The 14,722-nt window shown below is 58.2% G+C and overlaps 2 protein-coding genes across 2 annotated transcripts in view; one reads left to right on the top strand and one right to left on the bottom strand.

Moving 5' to 3' along the window:
* LOC119954042 (out at first protein homolog) overlaps window positions 1–8,219 on the bottom strand; it is a 42,639-nt gene extending 34,420 nt beyond the window's left edge. The window contains exon 1 of the mRNA XM_038778814.1: window positions 8,009–8,219. Coding sequence (XP_038634742.1) covers window positions 8,009–8,219 — 211 coding nt within the window. The remainder of the gene's footprint in view (window positions 1–8,008) is intronic.
* Window positions 8,220–13,135: 4,916 nt separating this feature from the next.
* Window positions 13,136–14,353, top strand: LOC119954041 (extensin-like). The gene has a single exon (XM_038778813.1). The coding sequence runs from the start codon at window positions 13,136–13,138 to the stop codon at window positions 14,351–14,353; it is 1,218 nt and encodes a 405-aa protein (XP_038634741.1).
* Window positions 14,354–14,722: the final 369 nt, after the last annotated feature.

Genomic DNA, 14,722 nt, shown 5'->3' with positions numbered 1-14,722 from the left:
CGGCGGGGGGAGGAGGAGGAGTCGGCGGGGGGAGGAGGAGGAGTCGGCGGGGGAGGAGGAGGAGTCGGCGGGGGGGGGAGGAGTCGGCGGGGGGAGGAGGAGTCGGCGGGGGGGAGGAGGAGTCGGCGGGGGGAGGAGGAGTCGGCGGGGGGAGGAAGAGTCGGCGGGGGAGGAGGAGTCGGCGGGGGGGAGGAGAATCGGCGGGGGGAGGAGGAATCGGCAGGGGAGGAGGAGTCGGCGGGGGGAGGAGGAATTGGCGGGGGAGGAGGAATCGGCGGGGGGAGGAGGAGTCGGGGGGGGAGGAGGAGTCGGCGGGGGGAGGAGGAATCGGCGGGGGAGGAGGCGTCGGGGGGGAGGAGGAGTCGGCGGGGGGAGGAGGAGTCGGCAGGGGGAGGAGGAGTCGGCGGGGGGAGGAGGAGTCGGCGGGTGGAGGAGGAGGAGTCGGCGGGGGGGAGGAGTCGGCGGGGGTGGAGGAGTCGGCGGGGGGTGGAGGAGTCGGCGGGGGGAGGAGGAGGAGTCGGCGGGGGGGAGGAGTCGGCGGGGGTGGAGGAGTCGGCGGGGGGAGGAGGAGGAGGAGGCGAGGGGAGGAGGAGGAGGAGTCGGCGGGGGGAGGAGGAGTCGGCAGGGGGAGGAGGAGTCGGCGGGGGGAGGAGGAGTCGGCGGGTGGAGGAGGAGGAGTCGGCGGAGGGGGAGGAGTCGGCGGGGGGAGGAGGAGTCGGCAGGGGGAGGAGGAGTCGGCGGGGGGAGGAGGAGTCGGCGGGGGGAGGAGGAGGAATCGGCGGGGGGGGAGGAGTCGGCGGGGGGAGGAGGAGTCGGCGGGGGGAGGAGGAGTCGGCGGGGGAGGAGGAATCGGCGGGGGAGGAGGAAGTGAAGTTGGCAATCAGGAAGATGCAGGCGGGGAAGGCAATGGAACCGGATAATAATAATCTTTATTGTCACAAGTAGGCTTACATTAACACTGTAATGAAGTTACTGTGAAAATCCCCTAGTCGCCACATTCCTGCGCCTGTTCAGGTACACTGCAGGAGAATTCAGAATGGCCAAATTACCTAATAGCACTTCTTTCGGGACTGTGGGAGGAAACCGGAGCACCCGGAGGAAACCCATCGCAGACACGGGGAGAACATGCAGTCTCCGCACAGACAGTGACCCAAGCCAGGAATCGAACCTGGGACCCTGGAACTGTGAAGCACTGATCTCTGGGCTACCGTGTCGCCCACATCATCCCAAAATAATTGCGAGCCCCCCCCCCCCCCCCCCCCGGACTCATCGCTCTGGTGCAGGCAGAAGATGTGATATGTTGTCCGAACCTGGCCGCCAACTTCAAATGTTTGGTAACCGTGGAATTTCAGATTATCTCGTGGACAGTGGCTGTGGGTGGAATGGAGTCACTCATTCTGCACCCACAATGTATTCAGAGAAGCTTCAGCACTATCCGTACCCCAGTGAGAGTCAGTGTGTGGGACCCGGACCCCAGTGAGAGTCAGTGTCTGTGGGACCCGTACCCCAGTGAGAGTCAGTGTGTGTGGGACCCCTACCCCAGTGAGAGTCAGTGTGTGTGGGACCCGTACCCCAGTGAGAGTCAGTGTGTGGGACCCGGACCCCAGTGAGAGTCAGTGTGTGTGGGACCCATACCCCAGTGAGAGTCAGTGTGTGTGGGACCCCTACCCCAGTGAGAGTCAGTGTGTGTGGGACCCGGACCCCAGTGAGAGTCAGTGTGTGGGGGACCCGTACCCCAGTGAGAGTCAGTGTGTGTGGGACCCCTACCCCAGTGAGAGTCAGTGAGTGTGGGACCCGTACCCCAGTGAGAGTCAGTGTGTGTGGGACCCGTACCTCAGCGAGAGTCAGTGTGTGTGGGACCCGTACCCCAGTGAGAGTCAGTGTGTGTGGGACCCGTACCCCAGTGAGAGTCAGTGTGTGTGGGACCCGTACCCCAGTGAGAGTCAGTGTGTGTGGGACCCCTACCCCAGTGAGAGTCAGTGTGTGTGGAACCCGTACCCCAGGGAGAGTCAGTGTGTGTGGGGCCCGTACCCCAGTGAGAGTCAGTGTGTGTGGGACCCGTACCCCAGTGAGAGTCAGTGTGTGGGACCCATACCCCAGTGAGAGTCAGTGTGTGTGGGGCCCGTACCCCAGTGAGAGTCAGTGTGTGTGGGACCCGTACCCCAGTGAGAGTCAGTGTGTGTGGGACCCGTACCCCAGTGAGAGTCAGTGTGTGTGGGACCCCAGTGAGGGTCAGTGTGTGTGGGACCCGTACCCCAGTGAGAGTCAGTGTGTGTGGGATCCGTACCCCAGTGAGAGTCAGCGTGTGTGGGATCCGTACCCCAGTGAGAGTCAGTGTGTGTGGGACCCGTACCCCAGTGAGAGTCAGTGTGTGTGGGACCCGTACCCAGTGAGAGTCAGTGTGTGTGGGACCCCTACCCCAGTGAGAGTCAGTGTGTGTGGGACCCGTACCCCAGTGAGAGTCAGTGTGTGTGGGACCCGTACCTCAGCGAGAGTCAGTGTGTGTGGGACCCGTACCCCAGTGAGAGTCAGTGTGTGTGCGACTGTACCCCAGTGAGAGTCAGTGTGTGTGGGACCCGTACCCCAGTGAGAGTCAGTGTGTGTGGGACCCGTACCCCAGTGAGAGTCAGTGTGTGTGGGGCCCGCACCCCAGTGAGGGTCAGTGTGTGTGGGGCCCGTACCCCAGTGAGGGTCAGTGTGTGTGGGACCCGTACCCCAGTGAGAGTCAGTGTGTGTGGGACACGTACCCCAGTGAGGGTCAGTGTGTGTGGGACCCGTACCCCAGTGAGAGTCAGTGTGTGTGGGACCCATACCCCAGTGAGAGTCAGTGTGTGTGGGACCCGTACCCCAGTGAGAGTCAGTGTGTGTGGGACCCGTACCCCAGTGAGAGTCAGCGTGTGTGGGATCCGTACCCCAGTGAGAGTCAGTGTGTGTGGGACCCGTACCCCAGTGAGAGTCAGTGTGTGTGGGACCCGTACCCCAGTGAGAGTCAGTGTGTGTGGGACCCCTACCCCAGTGAGAGTCAGTGAGTGTGGGACCCGTACCCCAGTGAGAGTCAGTGTGTGTGGGACCCGTACCCCAGCGAGAGTCAGTGTGTGTGGGACCCGTACCCAGTGAGAGTCAGTGTGTGTGCGACTGTACCCCAGTGAGAGTCAGTGTGTGTGGGACCCGTACCCCAGTGAGAGTCAGTGTGTGTGGGACCCGTACCCCAGTGAGAGTCAGTGTGTGTGGGGCCCGTACCGCAGTGAGGGTCAGTGTGTGTGGGGCCCGTACCCCAGTGAGGGTCAGTGTGTGTGGGACCCGTACCCCAGTGAGAGTCAGTGTGTGGGACCCGTACCCCAGTGAGAGTCAGTGTGTGTGGAACCCGTACCCCAGTGAGGGTCAGTGTGTGTGGGGCCCGTACCCCAGTGAGGGTCAGTGTGTGTGGGACCCGTACCCCAGTGAGAGTCAGTCTGTGTGGGACCCGTACCCCAGTGAGAGTCAGTGTGTGTGGGACGCGGACCCCAGTGAGAGTCAGTGTGTGTGGGACCCATATCCCAGTGAGAGTCAGTGTGTGTGGGACGCGGACCCCAGTGAGAGTCAGTGTGTGTGGGACCCATACCCCAGTGAGAGTCAGTGTGTGTGGGACGCGTACCCCAGTGAGAGTCAGTGTGTGTGGGACCCATATCCCAGTGAGAGTCAGTGTGTGTGGGACGCGTACCCCAGTGAGAGTCAGTGTGTGTGGTACCCATATCCCAGTGAGAGTCAGTGTGTGTGGGACCCGTACCCCAGTGAGAGTCAGTGTGTGTGGTACCCATATCCCAGTGAGAGTCAGTGTGTGTGGGACCCGTACCCCAGTGAGAGTCAGTGTGTGTGGGACACGTACCCCAGTGAGGGTCACAGTGTGTGGGACCCGTACCCCAGTGAGAGTCAGTGTGTGTGGGACCCATACCCCAGTGAGAGTCAGTGTGTGTGGGACCCGTACCCCAGTGAGAGTCAGTGTGTGTGGGACCCGTACCCCAGTGAGAGTCAGTGTGTGTGGGACCCGTACCCCAGTGAGAGTCAGTATGTGGGTAACCCGTACCCCAGTGAGAGTCAGTGTGCGTGGGACCCATACCCCAGTGAGAGTCAGTGTGTGGGACCCGTACCCCAGTGAGAGTCTGTGTGGGTCCTGTACCCCAGTGAGAGTCAGTGTGTGGGGGACCCGTACCCCAGTGAGAGTCAGTGTGTGTGGGACCCGTACCCCAGTGAGAGTCAGTGTGTGTGGGACACGTACCCCAGTGAGGGTCAGTGTGTGTGGGACCCCTACCCCAGTGATAGTCAGTGTGTGGGACCCGTACCCCAGTGAGAGTCAGTGTGTGTGGGACCCGTACCCCAGTGAGGGTCAGTGTGTGGGACCCGTACCCCAGTGAGAGTCAGTGTGTGTGGGACCCGTACCCCAGTGAGAGTCAGTGTGTGGAACCCTGTACCCCAGTGAGAGTCAGTGTGTGTGGAACCCTGTACCCCAGTGAGAGTCAGTGTGTGTGGAACCCTGTACCCCAGTGAGAGTCAGTGTGTGTGGAACCCTGTACCCCAGTGAGAGTCAGTGTGTGTGGGACCCGTACCCCAGTGAGAGTCAGTGTGTGTGGAACCCCTACCCCAGTGAGAGTCAGTGTGTGTGGGACCCCTACCCCAGTGAGAGTCAGTGTGTGTGGGACCCGTACCCCAGTCAGAGTCAGTGTGTGTGGGACCCGTACCCCAGTGAGAGTTAGTGTGTGTGGGACCCGTACCCCAGTGAGAGTTAGTGTGTGGGGGACCCGTACCCCAGTGAGAGTCAGTGTGTGTGGGACCCGTACCCCAGTCAGAATCAGCGTGTGTGGGACCCGTATCCCAGTGAGGGTCAGTGTGTGTGTGACCCGTACCCCAGTGAGAGTCAGTGTGTGTGGGACCCGTACCCCAGTCAGAGTCAGTGTGTGTGGGACCCGTACCCCAGTGAGAGTTAGTGTGTGTGGGACCCGTACCCCAGTGAGAGTTAGTGTGTGTGGGACCCGTACCCCAGTGAGAATCAGCGTGTGTGGGACCCGTACCCCAGTGAGAGTCAGTGTGTGTGTGTGTGTGTGTGGGACCCATACCCCAGTGAGAGTCAGTGTGTGGGACCCGTACCCCAGTGAGAGTCAGTGTGTGTGGGACCCCAGTGAGGGTCAGTGTGTGTGGGACCCGTACCCCAGTGAGAGTCAGTGTGTGTGGGACCCGTACCCCAGTGAGAGTCAGTGTGTGTGGGACCCGTACCCCAGTGAGAGTTAGTGTGTGTGGGACCCGGACCCCAGTGAGAGTCAGTGTGTGTGGGACCCGTACCCCAGTGAGAGTCAGTATGTGTGGGATCCGTACCCCAGTGAGAGTCAGTGTGTGGGACCCGTACCCCAGTGAGAGTCAGTGTGTGTTGGACCCCAGTGAGAGTCAGTGTGAGTGGGACCCGTATCCCAGTGAGAGTCAGTGTGTGTGGGACCCGTACCCCAGTGAGAGTCAGTGTGTGTGGGACCCGTACCCCAGTGAGAGTCAGTGTGTGTGGGACCCGTACCCCAGTGAGAGTCAGTGTGTGTGGGACCCGTACCCCAGTGAGAGTCAGTGTGTGAGGAATGAAGGAAATTAATGTTATAAAAATAATGGTGCAATTAATGAGACTGAAGGCCATTAAATCACAGGGCCCAATATTTCCCATCCCAGCACTCAAGGAGTTGGCTGCACTGGATTCAAGATCGACTTGGAAGTTGAACCAAATCATAAAGCTTCATTTAGAAGGTGCAAACACAACAATGTGCGATGTTAGACTCATGCAAACGGCCAATCACACAATCGCTCTCAATGTGCCCCTGTTCATAAGACAGAATTGGGCCATGTGGCCCATCGAGTTTGTTCTGCCATTCGATCCTGGCTGAACTCAGCCTGGCCTTAACTCCACCATCCTGCCCGTTCTCCATAAACCTGCAACCCAATTTAAAATCTCACTAACTCCTCCTTAAATTTTCTCACTGTGCCGGCATCCACCGCACTCTGTCCAGGTACAGGAGTGTTTGAGGAAATACACACTTCCTCTCCCTTTAAATCAAAGGCCCCGACACAATAAACATAATAACGTTAACAAATAGCAACACAACCAATCAATCAGCTACAGTCACTGTTTCGGAGGTTGGCATTCTCTCTGTACTTGTCGGTGAACCCTCGCATCTGCTTTTAAATACTCGCTCAAACCTGCTGTCTTTGACTTGGTGTGAGTGTCGTCAGTGGTGATCCTCACTGGAGTTGCCGTCGTGATCGGAGGTTGACTCGCCGTTTGATTCGCAATTGAAGTTATGTTTTCCCCAACGGGTTAGAGTCAGGTTGTTAGGAAAGTCCAGACCCTCCCTCGGCACAGCCGGCTTTGGACTCTGTCCGTTCTGCCTCTGGGGAATTGGTTCTTGTCGTCATAGGTTGATCTGCCTGCCGTCTCCATATTACATCATCTCTAGTTTGTACGGTAGGGGGAGGCCGGTTTGGGTGTGTACGGTGGAGGAGGCCGGGGTGTGTACGGTGGGGGAGGATGGTTTGGGCCGGGGTGTGTACGGTGGGGGAGGCCGGGGTGTGTACGGTGGAGGAGCCGGGTTTGGGCCGGGGTGTGTACGGTGGGGGAGGCCGGGGTGTGTACGGTGGGGGAGGCCGGTTTGGGCCGGGGTGTGTACGGTGGGGGAGGCCGGGGTGTGTACGGTGGGGGAGGCCGGTTTGGGCCGGGGTGTGTACGGTGGGGGAGCCGGGTTTGGGCCGGGGAGTGTATGGTGGAGGAGGCGGGTTTGGGCCGGGGTGTGTACGGTGGGGGAGGCCGGGGTGTGTACGGTGGGGGAGGCCGGGGTGTGTACGGTGGAGGAGGCCGGGGTGTGTACGGTGGAGGAGGCCGGGGTGTGTACGGTGGGGGAGGCGGGTTTGGGCCGGGGTGTGTACGGTGGGGGAGGCCGGGGTGTGTACGGTGGAGGAGGCCGGTTTGGGCCGGGGTGTGTAGGGTGGAGGAGGCGGGTTTGGGCCGGGGTGTGTAGGGTGGAGGAGGCGGGTTTGGGCCGGGGTGTGTACGGTGGAGGAGGCCGGGGTGTGTACGGTGGAGGAGGCCGGTTTGGGCCGGGGTGTGTACGGTGGAGGAGGCCGGGGTGTGTACGGTGGAGGAGGCCGGGGTGTGTACGGTGGAGGAGGCCGGTTTGGGCCGGGGTGTGTAGGGTGGAGGAGGCGGGTTTGGGCCGGGGTGTGTAGGGTGGGGGAGGCGGGTTTGGGCCGGGGTGTGTACGGTGGGGGAGGCCGGGGTGTGTACGGTGGAGGAGGCCGGTTTGGGCCGGGGTGTGTAGGGTGGAGGAGGCGGGTTTGGGCCGGGGTGTGTACTGTGGAGGAGGCCGGGGTGTGTACGGTGGGGGAGGCCGGGGTGTGTACGGTGGAGAAGCCGGGTTTGGCCGGGGTGTGTAGGGTGGAGGAGGCCGGTTTGGGCCGGGGTGTGTACGGTGGAGGAGGCCGGTTTGGGCCGGGGTGTGTACGGTGGAGGAGGCCGGTTTGGGCCGGGGTGTGTACGGTGGAGGAGCCGGGTTTGGGCCGGGTTGTGTACGGTGGAGGAGGCCGGGGTGTGTACGGTGGAGGAGGCCGGTTTGGGCCGGGGTGTGTACGGTGGAGGAGGCCGGGGTGTGTACGGTGGAGGAGGCCGGGGTGTGTATGGTGGAGGAGGCCGGGGTTTGTACGGTGGAGGAGATCGGCCATGTCAGGGATAAAATGGTGTCAGGAATCCACTTTTCAGTTGTGGTATAATTTCTTACCAGCACGTATTGCCCCGGTGAATAACCCAACATTTTGCCTTGTTCTTCCACTCCTGCTGCTTTCTCCCAACAATTTTTTTTGTCCTGGGTGGTATTAGCAAATCGAATGCTGTGTGTAGTTCATGTTTCACATTAGCAACTCCGGAGAAACTTGTATTGAGTTTTCAGTATTCCTATACATGAGGAGGAATTGACTCAAATGTTTAGACAATGATCCTTTCTCTGGTTACGTTTAACAAATGTTTCATTGTCTGTACAAAACATTCTGCCAGGGGATATGTAGCGGGCCGGATGTGTTGAATTTCCTGCTCCTTCAAGCAGTTGATGAACTCTTTGAGAAATGAACTGTGGTCCATTATCGCTCACCAGCTCTTCAGGGTATCCGAGTCGGAAGCTTTCGCCCAATCTCTCAATCGGTTTCTCCAATGACGTTGACTTCATGTTAGAAACTTCAGGCCATTCCGAGTGAGCATCAGACAGAATGAGAAACATGTGCCCTTCCAATGGGCGGTATAATCAACATGTACCCCTTGCCAGGCCTCTTCCGGCCATTTCCACAGGTGCAACGGTGCTAATGGCAGCTGGTTCCGCAGAGGGCAAACACATTCCCATCTTCTCCTCGATTTCGGCATCTGGCCATGGCCACCAGAAATTGCTCCTTGCTAAATCTTTCATCCTTACAACATCACAGAGGCCTTCATCTAATTGGTTTAACACACATTTTCTTAATAATGGTGGAACAGTGACTTGTATTCCCCAGAGGAGACAATCTGCCTGTGCGGATAACCCAAGCCTTCGGGTGGAATATGGCTTTAACTCGGGGTTTGCTCCTGAAGTCTTTCCTCAAAGCACCATGTCCGTAACCTCGGACAATACTGGATTATTTGGGGTTTGCATCTTCACCTGTCCTGTGGTTACAGGTGTGTTATCTACTTGCTTGAAGTAGAAAATGTTTCCACACACAGTGCTTATTGCCGAACTATTTGGTACAGTCGGGAGAGTCCATCTGTGTTTCCATGAAGGTTTGACGGATGATACTTGACCATGGATGTGTGCTGCCGAGTGCTATGCCCACCTCTGCATTCTGCCAGTGATGGAACCCCGGTGCGAGTTCCAAAAATCATTGCTCATAGACAATGGTCCGTCAATAAAATAAACTTCCTCCCGTACAGGAATTGGTAGAACCATTTTATTCCAATAATGATTCCTCCGGCTTCTTTCTCTGTCTGCGCATAATTGCTTTTGACTTTGTTCAAAGTCCTTGAACCGAGCTTCTCTTCACCAGTGAGCATTGTTTGGGACACCCACTACCCCAACCCCATAAGGTGATGGATCACATGCCTGTTGCAGGGGTAAAATTGAACAAAATATGTCAGGACTTCTGACTTGAGCAGTGCCTCTTTGACTTGCACATCAATGGTTTCACATCGACCCCCATTTTAGCACAGTTGCTTCACAGCTCCAGGGTCACAGGTTCGATTCCCGGCTTGGGTCACTGTCTGTGCGGAGTCTGCACGTTCACTCCGTGTCTGCGTGGGTTTCCTCCGGGTGCTCCGGTTTCCTCCCACAGTCCAAAGATGTGCAGGTTGGGTGGATTGGCCATGCTAAATTGCCCTTAGTGTCCAAAAAAAAAGGTTAAGTGGGGGTTACTGGGTTACGGGGATAGGGTAGAGACGTGGGCTTGAGTAGGGTGCTCTTTGTAAGGGCCAATGCAGACTCAATGGGCTGAATGGCCTCCTTCTCCACTGTAAATTCTATGATTCTATCATTTCCATTTTGACAGGGTAGATTGCTCTAGTTGCCAGATTAGAGACAAACTTTCCGTAGTTATTTAGTAAGCCTTCGAAAGGTTGATGTTTGTTGACATTTTGAGATGCCTCAGTAATGGATTTGACTTTCAAAGGCAACTTATGCAATCCCTTGGTGTGGATGATGTGTCCCAGAGATTCAATTGAAGATTGGAAAATTCATATGTTTCTTTAGACTCTTAATCCATAAATTTTCTAATTTTTGGAGTGTAGCACCCAGTTTGTGGAAATGTTCTTCCTCATCTTCCCAGTAACCGAGAATCATCCAGGTAATACTGGATCCAACCAATCTCTTTAGGATTTGATCCCTAGCTTATTGGGAAACGCTGGTGCTGAAGTGATGCCAAATGGTAACCTTGTATATCGGAATAACGATGTGTCACAATCATCAATACTTGCTGTGAATCCTGTTGCACGTTAATTTGAAGATATGCTTGACTGATATCACTTTTACTTAGTGTTGGCCTCCAACTAACCCAGAAAATAGGTAATCAATCAGGGTCACAGGGGGCTGCTCTGCACACAGTACAGCATTAACAGTGAATTTTAAATTGCCAAATAGATACAGATCTATATAGGTATAATCAGCGTAACCCAATCACCCATGTTAACAGGTTCAAGCTTCCCCCATTCTGACCACCCATTCTAATTCTGCCTCTACCTTGGGTTTGATTGTGTGCGGCACTGACCCAGCCTTTAAACATCTCACCCTTCTATCTTGTTCTTCAGTTTTACTGAGATATCCTTCATGCTTCTGAGGCTGGATAAGGCTCTGGTCAGACCCCATTTGAAGTATTGTGAGCAGTTTTGGGCCCAGTATCTAAGGAAGGATGTGCTGGTCTTGGAAAGGGTCCAGAGGAGGTTCACAAGAATGATCCCTGGAATGAAGAGCTTGTCGTATAAGGAACGGTTGAGGACTCTGGGTCTGTACTCGTTGGAGTTTAGAAGGATGAGGGGGGATCTTATTGAAACTTACAGATACTGCGAGGCCTGGATAGAGTGGACGTGGAGAGGATGTTTCCACTTGTAGGAAAAACTAGAAGCAGAGGACACCATCTCAGACTAAAGGGACGATCCTTTAAAACAGAGATGAGGAGGAATTTCTTCAGCCAGAGGGTGGTGAATCTGTGGAACTCTTTGCCGCAGAAGGCTGTGGAGGCCAAATCACTGAGCGTCATTAAGACCGAGATAGATAGGTTCTTGATCAATAAGGGGATCAGGGGTTATGGGGAGAAGGCAGGAGAATGGGGATGAGAAAATATCAGCCATGATTGAATGGCAGAGCAGACTCAATGGGCCGAGTGGCCTAATTCTGCTCCTATACCTTATGCTTCCTAGCTCACCATTGAAGACAATGAAATGTGGCCTGATTCAGAATCTGCCATGCGATTTACCTCGGCCCAATTTAATCTAATCTTTTCCAGCCAAATTCTTCCCATGAGTGCTGGATTATTTAATTTGACCCTGAGCAAGGACAGATCAGCCGTCTGTTTATTAAATTGCATTGTGACATCAATACATCCCCTCAACAGAACCACTTCTCCAGTGTCGGTTTATAACACCATCTCTAAGGGTTAGAGAGCAACATGTCGGAGCTTTTCTTGTTAAACACCCGAGACACAGCCGCCCGAGACACGGCCGCCCGAGACACGGCCGCCCGAGACACGGCCGCCCGAGACACGGCCGCCCGAGACACGGCCGCCCGAGACACGGCCGCCCGAGACACGGCCGCCCGAGACACGGCCGCCCGAGACACGGCCGCCCGAGACACGGCCGCCCGAGACACGGCCGCCCGAGACACGGCCGCCCGAGAGACAGCTGCCCGAGACACGGCCGCCCGAGAGACGGCCGCCCGAGACACGGCCGCCCGAGACACGGCCGCCCGAGACACGGCCGCCCGAGAGACAGCCGCCCGAGACACGGCCGCCCGAGACACGGCCGCCCGAGAGACGGCCGCCCGAGAGACGGCCGCCCGAGACACAGCCGCCCGCCAGACAGCCGCCCGAGACACGGCCGCCCCTGTCCATCTCCATCATCACCATCTGACCATCCAGTAATGGACGGACCCAATATCGGTTTTGAAAAGTTAATTCATGGGATGTGGGGGTCGCTGGGACAGCATTTATTACCCAATCCTAATTGCCCTTGAACGGAGTGGCTTGCTGGGCTGTTTCAGAGAGCAGCATTACTGTGGGTCTGGAGTCACATGTAGGCCAGACAGGGTAAGGATGGGAGATTTCCTTCCCTAAAGGACATTAGTGACCCAGATGGGTTTTTATGGTCATCATTAGACTTTTAATTCCAGACTTTTTAATTTAATTTTCACCATCTGTCCTTGTGGGATTCGAATCGGGGTCCCGAGGGCATTGCCCTGGGTCTCTGCATTACAAGTCCAGTGACAATAGCACTATGTCACTACCTTCCCTGTTACACCAGCAATAGCTCGTACATTTAATGACAATTTGTCATGGATTGTGAATCAACCTCCTCCTCACATCGTTTTTGTTCCACATGTGGACACTTATTCCTTGATTCAATTTCCGTTGGTTTTATTTAACTCTTGCTTCCTGCAACTTTTGCCTGAAGCTTGTTTCTTTTTCCAATAAGCAAGTTCAACGTGGCCTTTCGGCCAGAATTTCTGCACAAGGTATTTACACCAACAATCTGCTGACAGCCCGATCTTTGCACATTTATGGCAAGGGAGACTCTGTGTTTGTGTTCGAGTTTCAGCCGACATCTTGTGAATTCTTGTGCTTGAACTCAACTGATGAGCTTCTTTGGCTGCTAACTCCATGGATACAGCAACGTCTAAAGCTTTCTTTAAGGTCATGTTGCTTTTGGTTAACAACCGCTTTTGAATAGCTTTGCTCCTTAAGCCACAGACTAATCCATCTCTGAAAGTATCATTTAACACATCCTGCTATTTTGTCTTTTCAGGGTAGCTACAAACTCTGTAATCGATTCACCTCCTTCTTGGTTTTGTTTGTGAAATCTAAAATTTTCCATGGTGATTAAAGGGTTTCGTGACTAGTGGCTCTGAAAATGTTCCACTATTTCATCGCAGGCTTTCAAGCCTGGTGTGAGCATAATAGTTGAATGGTTCTGTATACGAGCTCCATCGCTCTGTATTCTCATCAAATGGTCCCACGTGGCCAAAACCACTGCCTTTTTTCTGTGGAAGCAGATATGTGCGCACGTGTCATGAATTTTTATCATTACCTTGTTCCTTCTCCCAAAAACAAGGCAGAACCTGAGCTTAGCCTTTTTCCCTTTGTGTTTTGGAACACCCCCAGCTCTATGTTTGTTATTGCCGGATACTTGGTACTCATGGTGACCACTGTTGTTTCGGGCACAGCACATGACGGTTGTTTTCCTTCTGATTTTTCGGTTACTTTGGTGTTTGGGTCCCTCGTCGCCAGTTTTTATGGTGAATTCAAGTTCGAGCCTTCAGTCCTCGAGCGGTTTGACCAAAATGTAGAACTTTATTGATAAGACGTTAACACTACAGGTTGCGATATTAGACTGTCCGTTTGTCCGCACAGAGGGCCAATGATATACCGGCGGGGACCCCAGCGGGAGACCCCGGACCCCAGCGAGAGCCCCAGACCCCAGCGGGAGACCCCGGACCCCAGCGAGAGCCCCGGACCCCAGCAAGAGCCCCGGACCCCAGCAAGAGCCCCGGACCCCAGCAAGAGCCCCGGACCCCAGCAAGAGCCCCCGGACCCCAGCGAGAGCCCCGGACCGCGGCGAGAGCCGGCGGGGACCCCAGCGAGAGCCCCCGGACCCCAGCGAGAGCCCCCGGACCCCAGCGAGAGCCCCCGGAGCCCCCGGACCCCGGCGAGAGCCCCCGGACCCCAGCGAATGCCCCCGGACCCCAGCGAGAGCCCCCGGACCCCAGCGAGCGCCCCCGGACCCCAGCGAGAGCCCCGGACCCCAGCGAATGCCCCCAGACCCCAGCGAGAGCCCCCAGACCCCAGCGAGAGCCCCCGGACCCCAGCGAGAGCCCCCGGAGCCCCCGGACCCCGGCGAGAGCCCCCGGACCCCAGCGAATGCCCCCGGACCCCAGCGAGAGCCCCCGGACCCCAGCGAGCGCCCCCGGACCCCAGCGAGAGCCCCGGACCCCAGCGAATGCCCCAGACCCCAGCGAGAGCCCCCGGACCCCAGCGAGAGCCCCCGGACCCCAGCGAGAGCCCCGGGCCCCAGCGAGAGCCCCCGGACCCCAGCGAGAGCCCCGGACCCCGGCGAGAGCCCCCAGACCCCGGCGAGAGTCCCCGGACCCCAGCGAGAGCCCCCGGACCCCAGCGAGAGCCCCCGGACCCCAGCGAGCGCCCCCGGACCCCGGCGAGCGCCCCCGGACCCCGGCGAGAGCCCCCGGACCCCGGCGAGAGCCCCCGGACCCCGGCGAGAGCCCCCGGACCCCGGCGAGAGCCCCCGGACCCCGGCGAGAGCCCCCGGACCCCGGCGAGAGCCCCCGGACCCCGGCGAGAGCCCCCGGACCCCGGCGGGAGCCCCCGGACCCCGGCAAGAGTCCCCGGACCCCGGCAAGAGTCCCCGGACCCCGGCGACAGCCCCCGGACCCCAGCGAGAGCCCCCAGACCCCGGCGAGAGCCCCCGGACCCCGGCGAGAGCCCCCGGACCCCGGCGAGAGCCCCCGGACCCCAGCGAGCGCCCCCGGACCCCAGCGAGCGCCCCCGGACCCCAGCGAGAGCCCCTGGACCCCAGCGTGAGCCCCCGGACCCCAGCGTGAGCCCCCGGACCCCAGCGTGAGCCCCCGGACCCCAGCGAGAGCCCCCGGACCCCAGCGAAAGTCCCCAGACCCCAGCGGGAGCCCCCGGACCCCAGCGAGAGCCCCGGACACCAGCGAGAGCCCCCGGACCCCAGCGAGAGCCCCCGGACCCCAGCGAGAGCCCCCGGACCCCAGCGAGAGCCCCCGGACCCCAGCGAGAGCCCCCGGACCCCAGCGAGAGCCCCCGGACCCCAGCGAGAGCCCCCGGACCCAGCGAGAGCCCCCGGACCCCAGCGAGAGCCCCCGGATCCCAGCGAGAGCCCCCGGACCCCAGGAGAGCACCCGGACCCCAGCGAGAGCCCCCGGACCCCAGCGTGAGCCCCCGGACCCCAGCGGGAGCCCCAGCAGGA

Source organism: Scyliorhinus canicula, chromosome 19, assembly GCF_902713615.1.
Source record: "Scyliorhinus canicula chromosome 19, sScyCan1.1, whole genome shotgun sequence".
In the NCBI taxonomy this organism is placed as follows: Eukaryota; Metazoa; Chordata; class Chondrichthyes; order Carcharhiniformes; family Scyliorhinidae; genus Scyliorhinus; species Scyliorhinus canicula.
The sequence above is the reverse complement of the archived record's forward strand: the minus strand, read 5'-3'. Positions and strand labels throughout refer to the sequence as shown.

What these genes read in the sequence shown, in the direction of transcription:
- LOC119954041 (XM_038778813.1), top strand. Translation starts at nt 13,136, where the DNA reads ATGATATACCGGCGGGGACCCCAGCGGGAGACCCCGGACCCCAGCGAG.